This window comes from Triturus cristatus, chromosome 10, assembly GCF_964204655.1.
Source record: "Triturus cristatus chromosome 10, aTriCri1.1, whole genome shotgun sequence".
Classification (NCBI taxonomy): Eukaryota; Metazoa; Chordata; class Amphibia; order Caudata; family Salamandridae; genus Triturus; species Triturus cristatus.
The window spans coordinates 1,141,125,248-1,141,149,167 of record NC_140593.1 but is presented as its reverse complement, the minus strand read 5'-3'; the positions used below and the strand labels follow the sequence as shown (position 1 = coordinate 1,141,149,167).

The 23,920-nt window shown below is 45.7% G+C and overlaps 1 protein-coding gene across 2 annotated transcripts in view; it reads right to left on the bottom strand.

Moving 5' to 3' along the window:
- Positions 1–1,175: 1,175 nt before the first annotated feature.
- The window catches only part of RBBP6 (RB binding protein 6, ubiquitin ligase), a 394,678-nt gene continuing 371,933 nt past the window's right edge, over positions 1,176–23,920 (bottom strand). For both annotated transcript variants that reach the window (XM_085629467.1, XM_085629468.1), the window contains exons 16-17: positions 20,224–22,083; positions 1,176–3,095 (exon numbers count right to left, since the gene is read on the bottom strand). In XM_085629467.1, the coding sequence (XP_085485593.1) occupies positions 1,547–3,095; positions 20,224–22,083 (3,409 nt within the window). In that variant the 3' untranslated portion in view covers positions 1,176–1,546. The remainder of the gene's footprint in view (positions 3,096–20,223; positions 22,084–23,920) is intronic.

Below are 23,920 nucleotides of genomic sequence, written 5' to 3'. Positions count from 1 at the left end.
GCAGATTACATAGGTAACATAAGGGCCTGAACTCATGTATGGTTCCATCCTCACCATGGAACTGTTCATTCGGAGCCAGAGACCTAGACCTTTAAGACCAGGTTTTACTTCAACTCGGTCTTGTTGCCTGGATACACAGATTGGTATCTGGGTGATAAGGGAGGCACTGACTGTGGCTCCAGAACCGCAGCAGGTTGAGGGTGTCTGGGAGAAGATAGTTGGTAGCACCCTTACTCAGAGAATGGCAAGAAAGCTTGAGCCGCTGGCTTGGCCATTACACTCGAAACAAGTCTCTCATAAGATGCCCCAATATGAAGGGTTTAGTGCAGCTGTAAAGATTCAAAGAAAAGAAACATAAGGCTTAACAAGTTCACAAATGTGCCACTAACAAAGCAGAGATAAATTTGAGTGCAAAGCAGAGGAGGACATTGTGCAATTGAGCCTGGAGCAGCAGGTATTAGAAATAAAAGGATGAGTGGACGCCTCAGACTTGCACCAATCTTAATATAAGAACTCTGGTTGTGAAGCTGCGTTGGAAACCGAGCTGAGAACCCTATACACATTAGGTAAGAAGAAGGTGCTCTCAGTCGAATGAGCAATAAAAATTGCATTCTGAAATTTCTTGCACAGAGGACCACCTCCTGAGGAGGAGTCACCCGTGATTCATATTCCCCAAACAGGAATTGCATTAGGGGCTAAAAGAGGTTCCTACCACCAATCCATCCTGCCCACCACACATGAACGGTGGAGACTGGAACTCAGATCTAAATGCACCTGGTAAGGTTGGTACTTTGTGGCTGATAATCATTTTCATAGATCCCCATGAAAGTGCAAAGCAGGCATTACACTGGTGAGGACTCTTAAGCAGAAACTGCTTTGGCTAAGACTGCAGTGGCTCTCTATCGAGTCTTGGGAATATAATATTTCTGGGGTTTAGGAAAGGCATTTTGATATATATATATATTTTTGTTTTAAATTAAGCTCTTGGAGATAAAGCAGCGTTTGACTACAGTACCAGTGGAGTAATCTAAGAGCACTGTTAAAGACAAACAGAAAATAGGAACTATACTCTGTTAGGCTCTGACGGAAATACCATTCTATTAATTTATGTTTATTGAAAACGTTTATTGCAATTAATTGAAAGTGACATCACAGGCTGCAACAGACACTGTAAGTCATTTAAACCAGATGATATTTCAGAACTTATCATCAGTTTTATTTTTCCCTCCAGGCAATAAAAAAAGGAACAAAATAAAAGAAATGTGAAGTATTCACAGTTTAGTAAACGTCACCCCAGATATTTTCATGGTGGTGAAACTCAAAATGCCTCAGCAAAGAAACACTCATGTCACATGGTCAAACACACAATTCTGTACAAAATGTTCACTTTATAAAGCTCTGATGTAAAAATCAAATAATCAAGCAGCAATATATTAAGTGCAGCAAAGGCTTCAATGCCATATTTACAAAGTTATCAATTTGTTTACATTATAAGAAAATTTAATACGTGACTTAGTAATTAAGTCAATTGTTCATCACTGTTATTTCAGGCAACAACAGATACAGGTTTCACTTTTTGGTCTTCCTTCTCTTTCTCCTTGTCTTTGCTTTTCTTGGATTTCTTCTTTTTATGTTTGTGTTTTTGGCTTTTCTCCAATTCCGATTCATTACCAGTATGTTTCTTGTGTTTCTTGTGTTTTTTGTGTTTCTTGTGTTTCTTTTTGTCCTTCTTTTTCTTCTTCTTATCTTGGCTACCAACTGAGCTGGCACTGCTGCTACGGCTGCGAGCAGGGCTTTCAGAGGGACTTTGGCTGTGGCTGCCACTGGGGCTGCTTGGAACTGGATTTCTACCAGAAGAATCTGCTGGTGGAAGAGACTCTTCCATATCCAAAGTGTCTTTTTCTTGCTCTACTTTCTCTTTTACTTCTCCTGAATTTTTTTCTTGGCAGCCCTCATCTTTTACAGATGCGTTGCTCTCACTGTCACTTTCATTGTAGTCTGGGACAAATGAAGCCTCGTCTGTTTCCTTTGTCAAATCTGTGGAGAGTCGGGAAGTACGACTCAATGGAGGTTTTGATTTAACCGAATCCCTATCAGCTGGTTCCTTCTCATTTTTAGTATCAGATGAGACATGTAGAGAATGAGAAGATTTGCTCCCAGAAGAGTCTTTATCTTTGCTCTTAGTGTCCGATGTTTGTTTATCTCTTTCCTTGACAACAGTTTTTTCTTGCGATTTAGTATCATCACATACCTGCCTGGTCTCCGAGCTGCTTTTATGATCTTCATGCTGTTTTCGGACCCTCAAAGGGCTTTTGCTGCTTCTTCTGGATTCTGTAAACACTTTCTTTGTTGGATCAACTTGCTTTTCCTTAGACTTGTGTTTGTGGCTATAGGCAGAGTCTTTATTTCGAGACGGGGAGTCCTTTCTTTTTGTACTTTCGCTCCTTTCATTTCGACGTTTTGAGCCAGTGTAAATCTTGCTGCTTTCATGTTCTGACTTCTTGTCTTTGTTTGAAGGAGGATCTTTGCTAGAGGACACATGATCAACGTCTGGGTTGTCTTCTATTTTGTCCTTGGATGACTGTGGCAGGCTTCGCTGGGTCCCTGGGTTGTTTGATCTTTCAACACTGCTGTCCTTCTCAGATTGACTGCCACTCTTCTTTTTCTCTAAAGCCTCCTTATCAGAAACAGAATGGTCACGGTCTTTATTTTTTTTTTCACTTGATGTGGAAGTTTTTGACGTTTTTATTTCACGCCTAAAGTTTTCTAGGGTCAAATCTTTGATGGGTTTCTTTTCCAGAACCTCTGGCACTTTGTCAACAATCCTGACTGGATTAGAAGACTTTACACTGACATTTTTGACAACACTGACCATTTTCCCTACACTAGAAGGTGGTGAGGACGACTTTACATCATCTTCAGATTCATAGTCTTCCTTTTCCCACTTGGACTGAGGCACCTGGATCATAATGATAACATCCTCTGCAGGGGTTGTATCATCATTATTAAACTCTTCCATGGTCTTAATTACTGTTCTCTTTATATCAGGCTTTTCTTCAGGCCTTCGGACAGGACTCCCTCCAGTGGAGCTCGTACTGAAAAAACAAAGCATATTATATGTTGTGAAGAAGCATTCTGTATAAAACAATGTATAAAACAATGTGCATAATGTGCTATTACTGAAAACACAAATTACTAAATCACTCCTGAGAGTAATGCATGTCAGTCTTCAATTCTGCTACACGGATGAACTTCAAACAGAAGATTTACTTCTTTAATGAATAAAATACAATCAAGACTGCATTTTTGTTACAACCATGTCCCAAACTCCCTTCACCACCTTGAACGGATGTCTATAAAACAATATTTTTGAACTATAAACATGGTGACATGGCACATCGGTTAATCATTCTTTATTCACTATAAAAAAAAATTAATTACTTCTAACTCCAGGTTTCATGAACTGGTTGCATGCATACACACACAAGCTCTGAATATTTTTGAAGGCAGAAATTCTGTAGAATTAGTGTTACAGACAGGTAACATTTTTCTTCTCAAGTACTACTTATTCTAGACATTCACAGGCTTTTATGTGACAAGAGGTACATTTTAGTCACTGAACGAAGTAAGACCTGTGAGGTATTTTTAGACAGATACCCTTTCCTTCTACTGAAATTCCCCAGCTGCTATAGAATGTAATGTACACAATACACCTAGGTTGATTTTAGAGTTGAAAATTATTTGCAGACTTGGGAACAAAGATTAAGTAGTTTGAGAATTCGGTCTGCACATGGTCGATCTAAGCAACAATGACTGTGTCTTATCTAGTGCCAAATTACCTATTGGAAGACTGAGGAAAAGGTACAAGAACCGGGGAGGGCAATCATTTTAAAAATGGCCAACCGGCCGGCTATGGAGAGTGGTAATTTGACCCATCTATCAACTTGCATCTCCAGGTGTGTTATTTTAGGACCAAAATTCAGTTGCAGCAGTTCGTGCTTATCTCTGTGTGATTGGATACCACAATATCTTGTATTTGAGAGGGTGGTCAATCGGTACCGGTTGCGTCTGTAAGGGGAAAGAGCTCAGATTTGGCCCAATTTATCTGTAGCCCCAAGAGTTCACCAAAGCGTCTTACCTCCTCCACTAAGGGAGAGAGTTTGTAAGAGGGATGTCTACAGAAAAGAAGGATTGTGGGTATATAAAGAAAGCAGCAGGGGCCCTTGTTTAAGTTGGAGCCCTCAGTGGAGATGTCTAGCCTGCATATGACGGACCAGGGGGTCCCATTGGTTATGATGAAGAGTAGGGGAGAAAGGGGGCGTCATTGCCTCGTGCCTCTGGCAATGGGGAAAAATTTGGAAAGTGAACCATTGACCCATATACAGGCCAGTGGTGTGGAGTATAGCAGTTGGATCAAGAATATGAAGGGAGGGGGATCCCGAGTTTCCTCAGCACCGCCATGAAGAAGGGCCATTCAAGTGAGTCGAATGCCTTCTCGGCATACAGGAGAGACACTGCTGCGGTCACGGTCAGGGATATCCTATGCAGGACAACAAATATTGTGCGGAGATTGAGTGGGGTTGACCTGTGAGGGACAAACCCGGACTGTATTGGTGAGATCATTTGTTCCATAAGCAGGGCCAGTCGGGTCGCTAAGGTTTTGGCCAATATTTTATTGTCCAGGTTAAGATGCAAAAGGGGCCGGTATAAAGCACAAAGTGTGGGGTCCTTGCCTGGCTTTAGCAATAGTGTACAGTTTCTTGCAGAGTGGGCGGCAGTAAGCATGTGGTTAGGGTATTATTCAGTTCTAAACGGTGTGGGGCTAATTGATCCTTGAAAGCTTTGTAGAAGGCGCCGTTCAGGCCAGGGGATTTGGAGCCATCTAGTGCCTCTATAGCTACCGTGACTTCGTCTAGTGTGCAAGGGGCTCACAGAGGAACTGCTGTTGGCTGTAGGTTAGCTATACCATCGCTACGCTTTCTAGGTAGTTGAGTAGCTCTGGTGGGGAAGCAGGGCCACGGGAGGTATACAAAGACTTCTAGTAGTCCAAAAATGCGGCTCTTACCACTTCAGTGCCCAATGCGCCTGTACCAGTATCTGTTACTATCTCAGTAACATATTCTGTTGCTCGGTTGGGTCGCAGCATCCTGGCCAGCATATGGCCTGGTCTCTCACCCTCTCCGTACCTACGTGCTGTTGCATGTTTCCCCGGGTATGCTGTTTCCCAGTCAGCTAATGTATAATGTCATGAAGTTGCGGATCCCCATATGCAACTGCGGCAGAGTCGGATTCAATACGCTTAAGTTGATGGCGTATGTCGCGTTATATATCGGATTGTTTATATATACTTATCCCTCGGATGTAAGCCTTAAAGGCCTACCAGAGCATAGCTTGCGTATTCACGTATCTAGTATTTATCTAGATGTATTCCATCACTGCCATGTGAATCTCCCCCCCTGAATACTTGGTCACGTAGGGCATCCCCGGGGAATCGCCATCGTTTCTTAGTCTCATATCCATAGGGGATAGTTAGACACATTAAGACCGGGCTGTGATCGGACAGGGTGCGAGGAAGTGTATGGACCTTTGTCGTCCAGTATAGTGTATTGGCCGATAACATCCAGTAGTCTATTTGTGTCCAGATAGCGTGGGGCGATGAATAGAAGGTGAAACCTGGGTCTGCGGGATGGAGAAAACACTAGGCATCCCGTAGGCATATGTATTCATGACTTGGCGAAGCAGGGCACTCGTCCTCCCCTTGTCGCTTGGGCACACACTGATGTTCTAGTTGCGGGCATTTGGTCAAGTTAAAGTGACCCCCCCCCCCATGTTTATCTGGTCGGCGTCTATATGGCTGCCACGGTGGGTCTATACATATTGACCAGTAGAACCTGTTTGTCTGTGAGGAGACCATGTAGAACAATATAACGACCTTGGGGGTCAGTGTGGGATGTGTTAAGATGAAAAGAAATGCTCTTGTGTAGAAGTATGAAGATGTCTCGTGAATATGTACTGTAGGAGGAAAAATATTGATGTGTCCCCACGACTTAGCGCACTTCCTGGTGTGATCAATCTTCAGGCGGGCAGGGTACAGCATGGCATACCTGATGTTTAGTTTGCGGAGGGTTTTTTACATCTGGGAACTTATGCCTAGCCTCCTGGACCGTGGGGTGAAATCAGGATAGATAGATATGGATGATACCCGGTACTGTAGTTTGCTGCGTTCTCTGGCCAGGCACAGCAATGTGTACTTATCAATCTTGCTATGTTTTGTTTAGAGAGTGGTTATACCTATTGGTCTGTTATTTTGTTCCATATGGAAGGGTGATTGGATATTTTGCGTCCGAGACATGCCGGAGGAGATGGAGGTATAACCAGTGCCTGTAATCAGTCACTGTCGATGTCCTTTCCCTGTCAACCTAGCTTCTCTCTCTGGGTTTGTCTTGGGTTGACTGCCTGAGGAGGTTGTCACTGTTGGTATTTCAGGCAAAACTGCTGAGACCCAGATTTGTACGTTGGGTACCTGTATTGTTGGTAGGCTCCTCTGTAAGAGAATTGCCTTCTACCTCATGCACCACAAAAAGGAATCTTTCAGTATTGCAGAGTACCCGCGACTTTGCAGGATCAGTGTCTGTTTTAATGGATTGGAGGGCCTCATCAATGTGCTTCCTAAAGAGGGTTTCACTGTCATATGGGAGGTCTAGAAATTTACTTTGCACCGCTGGTCTAAAAGAAGTGGCTTTCATCCACCACTGCCTCCATAAGACTGCTGCTCCTGTTGACGGTCTAAAACCTGTGGATGCAATGTCCATGGCACAGTCAATTATTTCGGAGGAGGCACATTCTCCTAAGTGTAGGATCTTCTTGGCTTTGGCATTCTCTGGTAGACGATCAATATATGGTGCTGCGTCTGGTGCTCGGCTGCTAGGGTGACTACGAAGCCAGGTTTTGGGAGTCCAATTAATCACGCTGATGAATTTTCCGGGGCCCTATACTATTTGTCTAGGCATGGTAACACTGTAGCCACAGTGGCTGGGGTTTTCATGGTCTTTATACCTTCATCCCAAATATAGTCCACAATAGGAGTAGCACTGATGCTCTTAAGGTCTGATGCTCTTAAGGAAGGTTTCTTTAAAAACGTATAAAAAGTAGGGGTGGGCAAGACATTCAGCAGCTAAGGGGACTACATCCGCCAACCAGTAGTGTGCCAGTATGCATGTTTGCAGAGTGGTTGATAAAGGGGGCGGGGCCTCTAACGAGGTCTTAGCAATCCGGCTGTGTGAGACTTACTGGTGGTAAAACTAGGGGTTCTTGGCCCCTAACTACGCTCAGAAGCCAAGGGGGCTTCATCCCCCAACCAGTAGTACACCAGGAGGCAAGTGTGCAGAGTAGCTGAGAACAGTGGTGGGAACTCAGACGAGGTCTCATCAATCCCGCTGTGTGGAACTTACTGGTGGTAACAATAGGGTTACTTGGCCCCCAATTACCCTCAGCAACCAAGGGGACTTCATTTGGTGTGGCGACTAATACTCCGCCTGCAGGCGGAATCGGACAGAGTTTTTCAGTAACTCAGCAGGATGAAATTCCGCCATCTCTGCCCAGGTCTAATAAAAAACAGTCACCTTGCTTAGTTGTCACTGGAAGGTCAAACATTTTTGTTGCTGTAGGAAGCTGGCTTTTTATGTGATATACCAATAATTGGTTATATCGTGTTAAGTGTCCAGAGGCTCCCCCAGAAGTGTACAAGCCTTCTATTCAACCCCAAAGTGCTCTAATTGTAGTAGTGTGATCGAGAAGCCTTAGGCCTATCAGAAGAATGTCAGGAATTTGTTATACACGCAGTGATTAATAAATGACACGACTCAAAAAGGAGAGCCAAACCAATTTTAGAAAAATACTCTTCTTTCTAGGTTAGTTTTAAGACCAACATCCCCGTTCAAAAGTAAGTACGTTTTTCATAAGAAATACTTTTCACTTAAAAAAGTGGACACTTAGTGCAATTTTCAGTTCAGCAATGTCAACCTATGGGAAGAAAGCAATAATGCAGGTTTGTAGGTAGGTAATTACATGACTTACAAATCCAGTCTTCGGGGTTTAAGGCCAGCACATGGCAACGTTCAAGTTAGCACCAAAAATGCACCACCAGTATCACAGGGGAGGCCAGGTGCGAGGTCAAATGCGGAGCTGGGTCCCCAATGTTAACCAAAGGATACTTGGGGTGAACGTAGATGCGCTGTTACAGGTAGGTAAAAGCAATGTTGGTAGTCAATCTCCAGGGGTTTAGGCAAGCACTGGAGGGCCACAGGGCAGCCGCAAACATACACCTTCAGAGGCACAGGGGTGGCCGGGTGCAGTGTGCCAACACTGAGTTAAGCGCCTACTGCAAACCAAAGGAGATCTGTTTTAGATAAAGCCTTCAGGTTCTGGCCAGGATACCGGATGACGAAAACCAACAGCTGCCCAAGTAAGCACTGATGCTTGGGGACGTAGGGTCGAGTTCCCCAAGGCCTAGAGAATTAGGTGCAGGAGAGTCCTTAGACGTCGGAAAAGGGCTTAATGGAGCAGCTCGCGGACAAGGGGTGGGAGGTGATCATCGTGCAGAGGCTGCAGACGTCGATGTGGAGTCCAGCAGGGGTCAAACTAAGACGGGTTGCTCAGAATTGCTGGGGAACCTTAGCAGGAACAGTGGGCCAACTGGACTCGGGCCATGGGAGTCAGGTGCAGAGGTGGGTCTGGTGGGTGGTTTTGCAGTTCCTCAGGGTAGAGCTCTTGATCTTTGAAGACGGTTTCTTCAGGATGGGTCTGCTGTCCACAGAAGTTCTTGATCTTTATTGAAGGCAAGCTGTCCTACCAGGGTTTTAGAGGTCGCTGGGCCTGCAGGACGAGTCTACTTTTGTAGCAGGGGCGAAAGGCAGCAGACAGGCCTGGCGCAGTGTCAGTCACTGGTCCTGCTTTCTAGCTGTTGCAGTTCTTTGGTGGCCGGGCTCTGTAGGTTGTGAGAAGAACAAGTTACTTACCTTCGGTAACGCTTTTTCTGGTGGATACAGTATCTGCCTGTGGATTCCTCACCATGTGAATATCCCCTGCGCCAGCAACATTCGGAAACTTTTGTAGCAGTCCACGCCGATGGGGTCGAAGATGACGTCACAGAGGCACGGCTCCGCTCGCGACTCCACTGACGTCACCGGCTCCATAAGAAGACCTCCTCGGCGTGATGACGTCAGTTCCGCCCCTTTTTTCCGTGCCTTCGAGGCACACGGACGGACTGACAGCAATATGTACATAAACAGCATACACAGTACACAATATGCATATCAACACACACAGTGTGGAAAAGAAACATCAAAGCACTAGAAATAACCCAATGTCCTTGACAGTCATAAATACATTTGAAATCATCAATAGAATTACCGTCAGAGTCACTGGAATAGAAGGATGGACAACGGGGAGGCGGGTGGGTCAGTGAGGAATCCACAGGCAGATACTGTATCCACCAGAAAAAGCGTTACCGAAGGTAAGTAACTTGTTCTTCTGATGGATACATCTGCCAGTGGATTCCTCACCTTGTGAATAGATTCCACAGCAGTCCCCGCTCCCGGAGGAGGGTGTCCATCCCCCTATACCAGAAAATCCTGAAGGACGGAACGGGCAAAATGTCCGCCCCTCCTCACCTCAGAATCTAAACAATAATGTTTTGCAAAGGTGTGAAGGGAGGCCCAAGTTGCCGCCCTACAAATGTCCTCCACAGGAACACCCCTAGACAAAGCAGAGGTAGAAGACTTTGCTCTAGTGGAATGAGCTCTTAAACCCTCCGGAGGCTCCTTACCAGCTAGAGAGTAGCAGATCTTGATGCATAGCACAATCCATCTTGAAAGGGTGCGCTTGTGCACCGCACGACCCTTTCTGCAGCCAGCAAAGCCCACAAAGAGCTGGTCATCAATCCTGTAGTCCTTAGTCCTGTCCAGGTAAAAGCTCACCGCCCTCTTAGGGTCCAAGCGGTGAAGTCTCTCCTCCTCCTTGGAAGGGTGAGGGGGAGGATAAAAGGTAGGAAGGGTAATGGACTGCCCCAGATGGAAGGGAGTTACCACCTTAGGCAAAAACGCAGCCCTGGTCCGGAGAACCATTCGTTCAGCATGCACAGTCAAGAATGGGGGTTTTGAACTAAGAGCTTGAAGCTCACTTACTCTCCTTGCCGAAGTGATAGCAACGAGGAAAACCGTCTTAAAAGACAACAGCCTCAGGGGACACTTGTGCAAAGGCTCGAAGGGAGAACCCATGAGATAGGTTAAGACAAGGTTCAAGTCCCATTGAGGCATAACAAAGGGAGTTGGAGGAAATTTGTTTACAAGGCCCTTTATAAAACGAAGAACAATAGGAGACTTAAACAACGACGGCTGATCCGGCAAACAAAGGAAAGCCGATAGAGCCGATAAATACCCCTTCACTGTAGACACAGCAAAACCCTGCTGAGCAAGAGAAAGGGCAAACTGTAAAATATTAGACAGGCGAGCCTTCAAGGGATCAATGGACCTCTCTCCACACCAGAGAACAAATTTAGACCACCTATATGAGTAAATAGATTTGGTGGAGTGTCGCCTGGCCGATAAAATAACATCCACCCCATCTGGCGGGAGAGAGAAAGAATTCAGGTTGCCCCGTTCAATCTCCAGGCATGAAGGTGTAAGCTCTGGAGGTGGGGGTGTAGAACCTGCCCCTCCGACTGCGAGAGGAGGTCTGCCCTCAGAGGGAGACGGAGTGGAGGGCACGAGGAGAGGTGGAGAAGATCTGTGTACCACACCCTTCTTGGCCAATCCGGGGCGATCAATATAACTTGGGCCCGGTCTTGGCGAACCTTCCTCAGAACCCGAGGAATCAAGGGTATGGGAGGAAACGCGTAAAGGAGTCGTGAGCCCCAACTCAACTGAAACGCGTCCCCCAACGCCCCCTGCATCGGATACTGGAGACTGCAGAATGACAGGCAGTGCGCGTTCTCGAAAGTGGCAAACCGATCCACCCGAGGAGTTCCCCACGTCCGAAAGACGTGACGAACTACCTCCGGATGGAGCCTCCACTCGTGGTCGGCGGAGAACTGCCGACTGAGACTGTCCGCACGTACGTTCAGCACCCCGGCCAGATGATTTGCCATCAGACAAATCTGATGGTCCCGAGCCCAGGACCAAAGACGCAGGGCCTCTCTGCATAGACAAAGAGACCCCACTCCTCCCTGCTTGTTTATATACCACATCGCGGTAGTGTTGTCCGTCAGGACCTGAACAGACTGACCGCGAAGGGAAGGGAGGAAGGCCTTGAGCGTCAAGCGTATCGCCCGTAACTCCAGAAGGTTGATGTGAAGCAACCTTTCCTCTGGAGACCAAAGACCCTTGATCTCCAGATCCCCCAGATGCGCACCCCACCCTAAGGTGGATGCATCCGTTATCACTGTGGTCACCGATGGAGGTAGATGAAAGGGCCTTCCTTGAGACAGATTGCCCTCCACGCTCCACCAAGATAGATCCGCTGCAGCTTCTCTGGAGATCCTCACAGACTCCCTGAGATCCCCTTTGTGCTGATACCACTGCTTGCGGAGGCACCACTGGAGCGCCCTCATGTGCCAGCGTGCATGGTTGACCAACAGTATGCAGGAAGCGAACAGACCGAGCAGGCGAAGGACCTTCAGAACTGGAACAACCGCTCCGCTGAAAAACAAAGGAATCATTTCCTGTATGTCGAGAATCCTTTGAGGAGGAGGGAATGCTCGACACACAGTAGTGTCCAGTACCGCACCTATGAACAGGTTGCGCTGAGAGGGCACCAGGTGAGATTTGGGCACGTTGATCGAAAAACCCAATCTGTACAACAGCCGAGTTGTATCCTGCAGATGACACAGCACCTTCTCCGACGACTCCGCCTTGATCAGCCAGTCGTCCAAATAAGGGAAAACCGAAATTCCCGATCTTCTGAGATGGGCTGCCACCACTGCCATCACCTTTGTGAAGACTCGAGGTGCCGAAGTAAGACCAAACGGGAGGACCGCAAACTGATAATGTTGCGACCCTACCGTGAAACGGAGATACTTCCTGTGCGACTTCAGAATGGGGATGTGAAAATACGCATCCTGCAAGTCGAGCGACACCATCCAGTCCTCCTGATTCAGCGCCTGAAGAACCTGCGCAAGGGTGAGCATCTTGAACTTTTCCTGTTTCAGGTAAAAGTTCAGGATTCTGAGGTCTAGTATCGGACGCAATCTGCCGTCCTTCTTCGGGATCAGAAAATACCGGGAGTAGCATCCCTGACCCCTCTCCTGCTCCGGAACCACCTCTATCGCACCTTTCTGAAACAACTTCAGGACTTCTTCCTGCAGGAGAAGACGGTGGTCCTCCGAGCAAGCACCCTGGCAAGGAGGGTAAATTGGAGGGAATTCCCAAAAGGGAAGGGCGTACCCATTTTCTACAAGACCCAGAACCCAGAGATCTGTAGTTACAGACTCCCAATCTTGTAAAAAATGGGTAAGCCGGCCCCCCACAGGACCAACATGATCCGGAATGTCGAATCTAGGGCTGTTTTGCGGTGGTGGGAGGGGCTGAGGAAGAGGAAGAGGAGGAGGAGAGTTGACGGCCACGTGAGCGACCTCTAAGTCTTCCTCTATATCCCTTGGAGCTTTGCTGCTGCTGCTGCTGCTGCTGCTGGGCTGGTCTATAAGAACGAAAACTCGCCCTTCCAAAACCTCTGTACCTCTTGAAAGTACCTCTCGGCTGGGATTGAAGGCCCAACGACCTAGCCGTAGCCTTACTCTCTTTGAAGCGCTCGAGAGCAGCATCAGCCTTCTTCCCGAACAGACCAGACCCATCAAAAGGTAAGTCCAACAAGGTCGACTGGACATCCGAAGAAAATTCGGAGGACTTAAGCCATGCACCCCTCCTGGTGGCAACTGAAGACCCCATGACCCTGGCAACTGAGTCTGCTGTATCCAAGCCACTCTGTATAACCTGGCGAGCAGCTGCCTGGGCATCCGACAGTACTTCACTGAAGCCTGCCCTATCCTCCTCCGACAGCTTCGGTGCCAACTTTTTAGCTGAATCCATAAGCGCATGGATATAGCGCCCCAATAAACAAGTCGCATTAGAAGACTTTAATGCCATACTGGCTGAAGAAAAGACTTTCTTGGCTGATTGGTCTACCTTCTTGGCCTCTCTGTCCCCTGGGACCTGAGGAAACGCACCTTTTGAACGTCCAGAACAAGCAGCCTGAACGACCAGACTTTCAGGTGAAGGGTGTGATGACAAAAACTCAGGATCCCCCGGAGCCACCCTATATCTCCTTGCAACCACCTTGGACACCGCAGGAGCCGAAAAAGGCTTGCGCCACACATCCAACACAGGCTCCAATATTGCTTCATTAAAAGGCAACAGCGGCTCTGACACCGCAGTTGGAGAGTGCAACACTTCAGTCAAGATATTGGACTTGAACTCAACAGATGGCAATTGAAGGTCCAACAACTCTGCAGCCTTTCTGATTACAGCATGATAAGGTGCCGCGTCTTTAGAAGGTTCATCTGAAGGAGGAGCGATCTCCCACTCCGGAGACAAATCCAACCCACTTGCCTCCTTCAACTCGTCAAACACCTCATCGGATTCGACCAATTCTCCCTCTTCAGCCTCATCCATAAGATAGCGCCTCTCCTCCAGCACTCTCTGCGCCTCCCTCCTGGAACAGATCCGCACCTGCGGCGTCGGCGGCGCCGTGATCGAATCCGACGGCGCCGGCAGAGGCGTCGAACGCGGATCAGCTGGAGCAGCCGGCGTCGAACGAGGTCGAGTCGGCGCCGGTGAAGAGGGAAGCGGCGTCGATGTTTTCGGAGCCGGCATCTGCCAAGACGGCGTCGCTGGGAAGAAAGGCATAAACGGTGCTTGAGGATAAACCTGCGGCACTCCCAGATTAAAAGCCATCGGACCCATAGGTGCACCAGAGGAATACATGGCCCGTGAGAACACCCCATACATCGCATTGAGATACTGCGAGGGGTCCTGACCTGGATTAGGGAAAGCCGGATACTGGTCAGGTAACACCGGACTCGGGCCTGCCGGCGCCGACGGTGGAACTTGCGGCGTCACAGACTCACCCGGAGCCTGATCATCCTCATCCTGGGCCGGAGTCGGAGACGGAGCCGAAGGACCTGCAGGACCTGGAGAAGCCATCGGCGCCGGAGAAGACGCCGGCACCGGCGAATCAGCCGGAGCCGGAGAAAACACAGGAGAAGGAGCAAGAGGTGAAGCCGGGACAGGAGAAGGAGACACTGACTCCCTTCGACGCCGAGCAGGTGATTTAGACTTCGACGTCGAGGCCTTATGATGAGACGAATGCCTCCTTTTCTTCTTATGCTTCTTGCTCTTTGAAGCATGTCCCGAAGTCGACTTGGAAGCCGACCTCGACCTCGACCTGGATCTTCTTCTACCTCTTTTCTCCTTTCTCTTCATCCGGGCGATAAAGAGCTTTGCCTCTCTTTCCTTAAGAGCCTTCGAGCTCATCTTCCTGCAACACGAACATCCTTCAACATCGTGGTCCGATGACAAACACCAAACGCAGTCGTCATGCGGGTCAGTGATGGACATGTGTTTGCCACATTCATGGCAAGGCTTGAAACCAGACTTCCTTGCCGACATTCTCGAAGAAAGACAGAGAAACTTCGGAATAAACACAAAGTAACAGGTAAAGCTACCAGTAACGATTCCCGAAATCCGTTGGCGTCGTCGGCGCGGAAAAAAGGGAACTGACGTCATCACGCCGAGGAGGTCTTCTTATGGAGCCGGTGACGTCAGTGGAGTCGCGAGCGGAGCCGTGCCTCTGTGACGTCATCTTCGACCCCATCGGCGTGGACTGCTACAAAAGTTTCCGAATGTTGCTGGCGCAGGGGATATTCACAAGGTGAGGAATCCACTGGCAGATGTATCCATCAGAAATCTCTTTTTAGGGTCTGGAGGTGCCACCAAAATACTGCTTAGGCGTGTTACAGGGGGACAGACAGGTAGGGACCAATGGGTCCCTTACCGGGGGTGTCTACACCCTCTATTATGCTACCCTCCTGTAGGTGGATGGCACAGTCATAAGCTCTACCATCTTCAAGATGGTGGGCACTTACAAATGTGCTTCACTTCGTCTTCAGCACTTTAGGGGTGGAGTTGGTAAAAGGGGGCACACCTCTTATTCTCAATTAGTTTTCCCGCTGGTTCTCCTGCGAAACGTAGGGGTTTGAACGGGGGGTGCCACCTGCTGCTCGCAGCAGAGGCTGGTGTTGCATTACAAACGCAGTAAAGCCATTGAAGCTTCCCTCTCGAGCACTGTGCCTGCCTGGTGGTGGAGGTGTGACACCTCGGCCTAGGATGGGCTTTGTTTCCGGCCTCGGGGAGCAAGGGCTCTCACCCCATGGGTCCAGAAACATGTCTGGTGGTGGCAGGCTGTCTAAAGGCAGTTAAGAGACCACACCAGGGTTGGTGGGTTTTCAGGGGGCACTTCTGAGGTGCTCTCTGGGCACATGTTCTAATAAATCCAACACTGGCATCAGTGTGGGTTTATTAAGAGGAGCTGTTTGATACCAGGCACTCCTCGGTTCAGGAACCCATCATGGGGCTGGGGAACTTGAGTTGAGTTTTCAGCCCATGTGCTCTCTATGGCTTCCGTGGCACTTACAATATTAAGAATAGACAAATATTGTAGGGGCATATCTGCTCATGCAGATATGCCCACACCTAAGATATAGTCACTCTGCCTTAGGGTTTGTAAGGCCTGCTAGAGGGGTGACTTGCCTATACCTTAGGAAGTGCGGCTTGACATGACAGAGGCAGTGTGCCATGTTGATTGTCATTTTTCTCTGCACCAAGGCATGCAGGCAGCAGTAGCAGTTTGCATGGCCTTGGTAAGGGGTCCACAGGGGACCCTCTTCAGTCCCAATGCCCTAGTTACCAGGGGTACCATTTACTAAGGACTTACAGGGGTCTGAAGTTATGCAATCGTGGTTCAGTTTTAGGGAAGGAACTTGGGCACAGGGGACCTGGTTGGCAGGGACCACGTACACTTTCAATCAAAACTACATCATTGTCCATTCAAAAAGTGGGGAACTAACCATGTCAAAAGAGGACCTTTTTCACAGCCGCTCTCTAGGAGATTATGGAAACCTCCTACATCCTCAGGGGGTGAATATGTGGGTGGTGGCCCTGGGAATGAGTGAGTAGGAATGAGATAATCTCCTCCCTCAGTGTGGGTATCTCTTAGTTACCCCCTTTTCCTGGTCTTCACCTGAAGACAAGCCATCATGCACTGGCACAGTTCTGGACTGTGGGGTATGCCTTGCAGAGGCAGCTGCTGGGATATTATGTGGTGTTCGCAGAGTGCAAGGCTGTACTGAAGGAGTTTTGGGAGAATATGTAACCAGTCTAGTTGATGTAGTAGTAGGGGAAAATCGCTTGGAATAATCTGCCTGCATCATTTGCAGGTCCAAGAAAAAGGTCCTTGGTACACATATCACATCATCCTGGTACTGTTGCTGCACATATGGCTGGAATTGTTCCCCATAATGTAGACCCTCTTGTTGAGGAGGGTAATACTCCTGGCCATAAAACTCTTCCTCTTCATCTTGCTGACACTTTTCATGCAGCTCGATGGGCTATGTGCAACCCCAAAAGGATCATCTGAGTAATCCTCATCCAGGAGATGACTGGGTGGTAAGGTTGACACTTTGCTTGAGGATGTATGCTCCGGCATCAGAGAGATGTTTTTCCCCATTTCTTATGCTTTTTCTTTCGTTGACATGGCAGGTGGTGGCCTGACTGGCACTGAAGATAGAATCAGTTTTACCATCGACAGTGTCCTCATCGTCAAAGACCATTTTGATCGTCGACGGAATGGGCGCCGTAGACTGTACTGTCGACGATGTGGTTGTCGTAGTCTGAACTGACCATGATCACTGTTACACAGTTGTTGTGCTCAAAGTTGCAGTAGACTATTTCTTCGTCAATGGTATGCATGTCTACAATTTCTCAATTGGCAGTGCAGACGTTTTTTTAAAGTGAGAAATCTGATGGGAAGGTATAGAAGGTTCAGATTTTAATTTTCCTGGCTTTTTTAAGGAAATATCATGTCCCTTTCAGACGGACTGAGCTTCTTGTAAGACCCGTGGAGAGACTTTTTAGAAGAATTCTTGGGAGGCTCATGAGGTGATCAGAGTTCTGATCTCTCCCTCGTCTTTTTTTGAGCTCTCCTGGAAGGTGAGGAAAAATCCTCACCGTCATCCCCAGAAACAGGGTTGTCCTTGGCTTTAAGCTATTGAAACCACAGCAATAACCTCCCTTCCTTGTCTGTTAGGTTTTTTGAGGAAAAGGTGCGACAGATATTACAATTCTTTACCTTGTGAGATGGTAGTGGCAGTATATGCAGTCCTTCTGCTTATCTTCAGAATGCAGCCTCTTCTTCCCACAGGTTTCACATGGTCTAAAAAGACCTTTTTTAGACAATTTTGACATTGTGGAGTCTGATTTGAAGCAGATGGTAAATACATATATAATAACCCGGTACTTCTAAAGCGCAAACTAATCACCCCTAATGGTCTCAAGGCACTGGGGCCATCAGGGAGATTAGGCAAGCTACTGCCCAGAGTCACATGGAGCTGGGCTGAGCTCCTGCCAGCGATCGAACCGTGAGCCCCGTGGTACGGAGTCAGCTGCCCCGGCCGCTGCGCCTTACCTCTCCCTGTATATATACATCTCTGAAGATTGAATAGTAGGTTGAACTGAGCAGAGCTTAGGGGAGACTCCCTCACAAGTTGTGTGGTAGAAAATCTGAGAAACAGAAGACTCTGAGGGGAGTGTTCTAGAGGGTGCTGCAACCTGACTGGTTGGTTTGGTCTCTTTTAAATGACAGATGTGTTACTAAAGCAAAGGGTTCATCGCCTTCCCAGACTATGTTTAACATTACACTGCTTTTCTAGTTCTACAGTGGGACTGCTACTTTGATGAAGGGGAATTATTCAAGCATGTGAATCTATGAACAATCCAATACTGGAGGATGTAAATGATCATTGCAGCAGGGCCTGCTATAGTGTTCAGTTCTGAACATACCAAAAGAATTAGATAGTGGCCACTATAACTGACAGTTTACCTTAATTGAAAATTTCAGTTATCTTGTATCCTTACCGATGTACTTGCTATTCTAAATTGATTCGCTAAGTGCAATCTTTGATCCACTTAACTTTGGCCTGTAGTGCATATGCATCAAGCATGCAAGAAATCAAACTCACTAAATCGGAAATTTCAACAGCCCATTTACACCTTCTGCATAAAAAAAAAACTTTGTGTGTATATATATATATATGTATATATATGTATATATATGTATATATATGTATATATATATATATATATATATATATATATATATATATATATATATATATATATATATATATATATATATATATATATATATATATATATATATAACATTTTCATTTTTGTTCTGCATCGAATGAATTAAAAGAAAAATGTATAGGACACCATGAGTACATCCACGGAATAACAAAAGATTAATGAACATTGTGCATAAACATTTTTCAAACACTTATCTTGGCATTTTCTTTAATAGTCCTAGCTATTTTCACCTTCATTTTCAGTGTCTCTTCAAAGTTATCCATCATTTAGTATCTACTGTCCAGCTTTTGATTATTTGAATCGGAGGCTGGTAATATCCCATGCCTCCACCCTTTATTGCTTCTATTCCCCAACACCAGCCACTGAAAACAGTATGTTATTAAACAGTCCTCAATCTCTTGGCCACAGACTCTGGCATGTTTGATCTTCATGTTTTCAGAGCTGCCATTAGGAAATCTCGCAGACCTTTGGATCAAAGGAAGAGAACTCATGTGGATTTGATAGCTTGGTACTCTATGGCAGCAAGAAACGATGCAAAGGAATTGTGGGACAACCTGGGGAGGGGGGCCCAGCACTGAAGTAGCTACATTTTGTTACACATTTTTTTAAAGGGGCGGTCACCCTTATAATCTGCTTGTGAGACTTTCGATCAGAGTCCAGTAGTGACAAAGCAGACCCTAGCTTGGACCCATTTCCCCTTGCCAATGGCGTGCTCTCTGTAATTAACAGATGGTGAGGAGCAGTTTAATCACTCCCTGATTAAAAAAACACAGGTGTATTTAATCAACTCCATTGAAAGAAGTGTTTTACATTTCTAATCAAAGTCAATCTTGGAACCAAATGGAGTTATACCTAAAGAAAATCATTGTGCTTTTCTTGGGGATGGATTCATATAGACCTGAAGATACTAACTTCTACTCTTCATCAAAATATCTTTGAATGGCACCTGGCCTTTCAAATATATACCCTTAATGTACAACTCAAAAATATTTATTGACCTTTGTTCAATCACAGCACAAGAGATATGTAAGAGACAGCTGCTGTTTAAAGTGGTGAGACACACCTCACAGATCAAATACTGCCATCTGCCTTCTCTAAAGAACCTCAACTCGAGTGGCATTTGACTATTTCAAAACGGACAGCAGGCATGGCAGATTGACACTGGATCTTGGCCTGTGCAACACCACTAATTTGACACCCTGCCACAACCCTCCATGCCACATATAAACACTGCCCTTCAAATCACACTGATGTTCCAACTTCTTTCTGCGGCATTTCAGCTTAATGACCACTGAAACGGCTATGATTCTGTTAAATATAACTAATCGTATCCGCTGAACATGTTATGTACGATGGGTGTTTCTTGTTTTTTCTACATATATCAATATCCGTGGAAATAAAGCTTTAAAAAAAACACCAATGGGAAAAGAGAATCAAGCAGCAGTAGAGGGTTAGATGTTAACAGAAAAAGTTTAACAAAATGTTCCTTTCTACACTATATAGCGCAAAACCAGGAACTCAGTATGTACCTTGTATTTCGGAGAGGAATAGAAACCCACAAGCAAAGGGAACCATTACCTTACCAGCTGCGCACAACTGAGACTTTATCTGCATAAAAGAAAGTGTGACTTAAGAGCAACAAGTCCCTAACAAAGGCATATAGGCACGAAGCAACCTAATGACGAGGGGTGGAAGAATGGTGAAAGCACAATACGTTGTAGTTGCCACAAAATCATCACAATATGAGACTGCAAGCTGTATTACATTACTCAAAATGACTACAAGAGCAATGCTACACAATTCTTACCTGGTGTAATCAACAAGTGTAGAGCCAAACCCATCGGCTGCTGTTACTTTACGCCTCATTTTTCCCTTTACTTTTTCTGGTTTGATCTTGATGGCAATTTCAGGTTTCTCACCAATTTCGTCAGGAGCTGGGAGATTTTCCATACTGACAATTTTTTTTCCTGTTTCACGGTTTAACTTTATTTTTTTGCCAGTTGTGTTTACTGAGCTTTTATCATCCTCGTGGCTGGTCGAGGGTGTCTCACCACTTGTTTCAAGTTTCACTTTTGGTGGAGGTTTAATTGCTTCAACGATCTCTTCTGATTTAATGGTTTTCATTGAAGAATCTATTTCCTGGTCTATTAATTTCTCCTCAGCTTTCCTTTTTCTTTTTTCTGACTTGCTATCCACAGTCTTAATTTTGTCCGGCTTAGTGTCTGCAGACTTGCTTCTGTCTAATTTTGGGTCTGTAGATCGTATTTTTTCCAGTTTCGGATCAACCGACTTGATTTTGTCCAACTTAAGGTCAGCAGATTTAGCTTTCTCGGTTGATTTTTTTGATTTCTCATCTTTACTTAAAGATTTTTCAGTTTTTATATCTTTTGGATGTTCTTTCTTAACCTTTTCCTCTTTGGATGGCCTGGTGTCCTGATGGTCTTTTGATGTTTTAGGCTGGACTTTGCGAGTTACTGATGTTCCCTTCTCATCTTTGTGCGACAATAACTGTTTGGCATTTTCACCTTTGTGGTATTCCTCTTTTGGCCTTTTTAAAGGAGGTTCAGTGCGAGGTGATTTTTCCCGTCCACCTTCTGTGTTCTTTTCCTGAGTTACTTTCAGTGGTTTAAAGGCAGTGTCTTTCTTGGGGGTGTTACCTTCTGCTTTACGTTTTGTCTTTTCAGCTTTTGCCTTGATTTTCTCTTTTTTGTCTTTCTCTGCACTGAGCTTAAAAGAAATAGATTCTGCCTCCATGGGCTCATCTCTGACAGGAGTTGCGTCATCTTTACTTTGAGGAAAAAAATTAGAATCATTCTTTCCTTCATCACCAGCACAATCTCTTGGCTTCCTGTGTACATCAGGCAGATCTGTACCGCTCTCAGTGTCTTTTCGCCTCTTTCTATGCTTTTTGTGTCTGCTACCTCTTCCATCTCCAGGTAGGTTCTCCATTTCCTCCTCTTTTAATTTTCGAACCTCTTTGACAGGATGGTTGTCTCTGTTGAGAGTTTTTTCTTGGTAATTCATACCAATATTTCGACCTCTGTGAGGTGGAGCAGAAGGATAATCATCTCTGCGTCTGCTGTATGGAGAATTGTCTCGTCTGGACAGCGGTGGAGCAAAACGGTTTGGAGAATAGTTTTCCCTATTGCCTGGAGATCTGTGTCTGGTCTGTGGGCATGGCAAAGCACCCTTATAATCTTTGCAGAACTTCTCATACCATTCTCTGTAATTTCTTTCCCATTCTCTATACCTGTCCTTTTCCAAAGCATCTCTAAACTCAGTCTGTCGCCCAGTGAAAGGTTTCAAATCATGAGGGTGAAGTTCTCTGTATCGATTCAAATATTCCCTTTCATCTTCTGGTTGTTGGACAATACGCTTATTAGGAGAGGCGGCTCTATTCACTGGTGATCTAGAGCGGGAACGGTATCTTCTGTAGGGAGGTGTTCGTGATCGTGAACGGTGATATCCATGAGACCTGGATCTAGAACGGTAAGTCCGACTTTTCGCCCGGCCAGTCCTTGGGTATGGAGGTGATCTTGAAAATGAGCGAGAACGGGAACGGCTAAAGGATCGAGAGTAAGAACGTGAGCGCGAAGAACCAGATCTCGATTTGGAGTAGGAATAGGAACTTTTAGAGTAGGAGGAGCCACTATATGGCGATTTTGATCTTTAAAATAAAAAAAAAAACAAGAATGGTGTAAGGACAATCACAAAATAGGCAGAGAACACTAAATTATACATGGTTTACAGATATTTTTCCAAAGATAGCTTTCCCTTTTCTGGATTCTATACTGAAAACCATTGGTGCAATCACTTCTCATTAGGTATTGAACATAACGCACCAAAATTCCAGCTACGCTGCACTACTCTAATACAACCAGTTGAATATTAGAGACAGCAACACATCCTTTGGAGAGAAAAAAAGAGAGTTTAATTTCTTTACATATAAGTAACCTCTACCTAAGAAGATCAAATTACTTACCTGAAAAAACGTCTTCTGACACCTATTTTCTATAAAACCACATGCTTAGAATATTCCTCAATATCAGGCAGAGTAACACAGAACAACTTTGTAAAAATATTTTCTGCCTTTTAATGACTATTAGAGATCCACTTTGCAACTGCCTTCAAGACAAACATACACTGTCATTGTGAATCCCTAAAGGCTCGGATACTACTGTATTGACCTCTAATTAATTTTGTGGTAGGTAAAATTTAATAAAGTTGTGACTGAATGGATTGTAGGTAGGGAAAACCAGGTAAGACGAGTTTTAAAATAATAATTAGACTTTGTAGCAGTTCTTACAATTTTCAAAAAGTTATTCCACTACATTTAGCAAATTGTTTGAAAAGGAAAATGCTACTTACCCAGTATGCGTCTGTGTAGGAAGCTGGCTCTGTATATACTATACCAAATTGAGGTATAGTGTGCACAGAGTCCAGTGGAACCCCAAAAGTAGGCAGAGGTAAAGTTAGATAGAACCTGACTCTCTATTTGTGGTAGTGCGGTCGAGCAGTAGGGCAGTATCAGAGGACAGTGTTAAGCATTTGTTGTACACACTCAGTCAGCAAACAAATTCACACACAAGACAACTTCAAACCAATTGTTTTTGTATAAAAATATTCTTTTAGTTACTTTATTTTCTAGAATTAAGCAAGCCTGGCACAGGTAAGCAATACATACTTTACAGTAGTAATGCAATTAAATACAGTTTGGATAATTGTATATGCACTTTGGTTTGATTTACTGTATGGATGCAGAGAAATGCAGTACATAGACTTGAATAGGCTTTTAAGTAAAATAGCAGGTAAGTAACTTGAGATTACTAGGCTTACACAGAGTAGTATACCTATATACTACTCTGGGACATTTCCTGAAAACAGGTAAGTAAAATCGTTTTTGTTACACTATGCAATTTTAAAGAATTTCTTTAGTTTCTGAAACTCCACACTTAGAAACTTTTCACAGAAAAACAGTTAATGTTTTATCCCATGGAGGTCAATAGTGTTATTGATTTTGAGGTAAGTATTTGGTAGGTGGAGTTGAGGTTCTGGGGGTAGACTCAGGGGTCCCCCTATGTCAAGGATGCACGCTTGTTACACCCTCAGCGGCACTAGGGCGGCCGGGTGCAGAATGCTGAGGCCCAATGTTATCCAATGGGGGATAGGGGGTCTCCGGTTGGTGGCTTCTGACTAGTAGGCCACTTGGCTATGGGAGCAAAGCTCCTGGACTTTAGCTCAGGGCAAATGGGGAAACAAATTAACACCAAAGGTGCACCAACAGCGGCACTGGAGCGGCTGGTTGCGGTTTTGACGTTGGACGTCCTGTTTTCAATGGAGAACCTCCGGTTTGTAAAGACACTGCAGGCTTGGGGACGAAGGGCTTCTTGGTGCGACCACCACTTTGAGAAGTAAGTTGGGAAGTTAGGGGTTGGTTAGGCACCGTCAGTTTGGGCACACAAGGCCGTGGGGTGTCGGATCCAGGGGTGCCTTTTGGGGTCAGA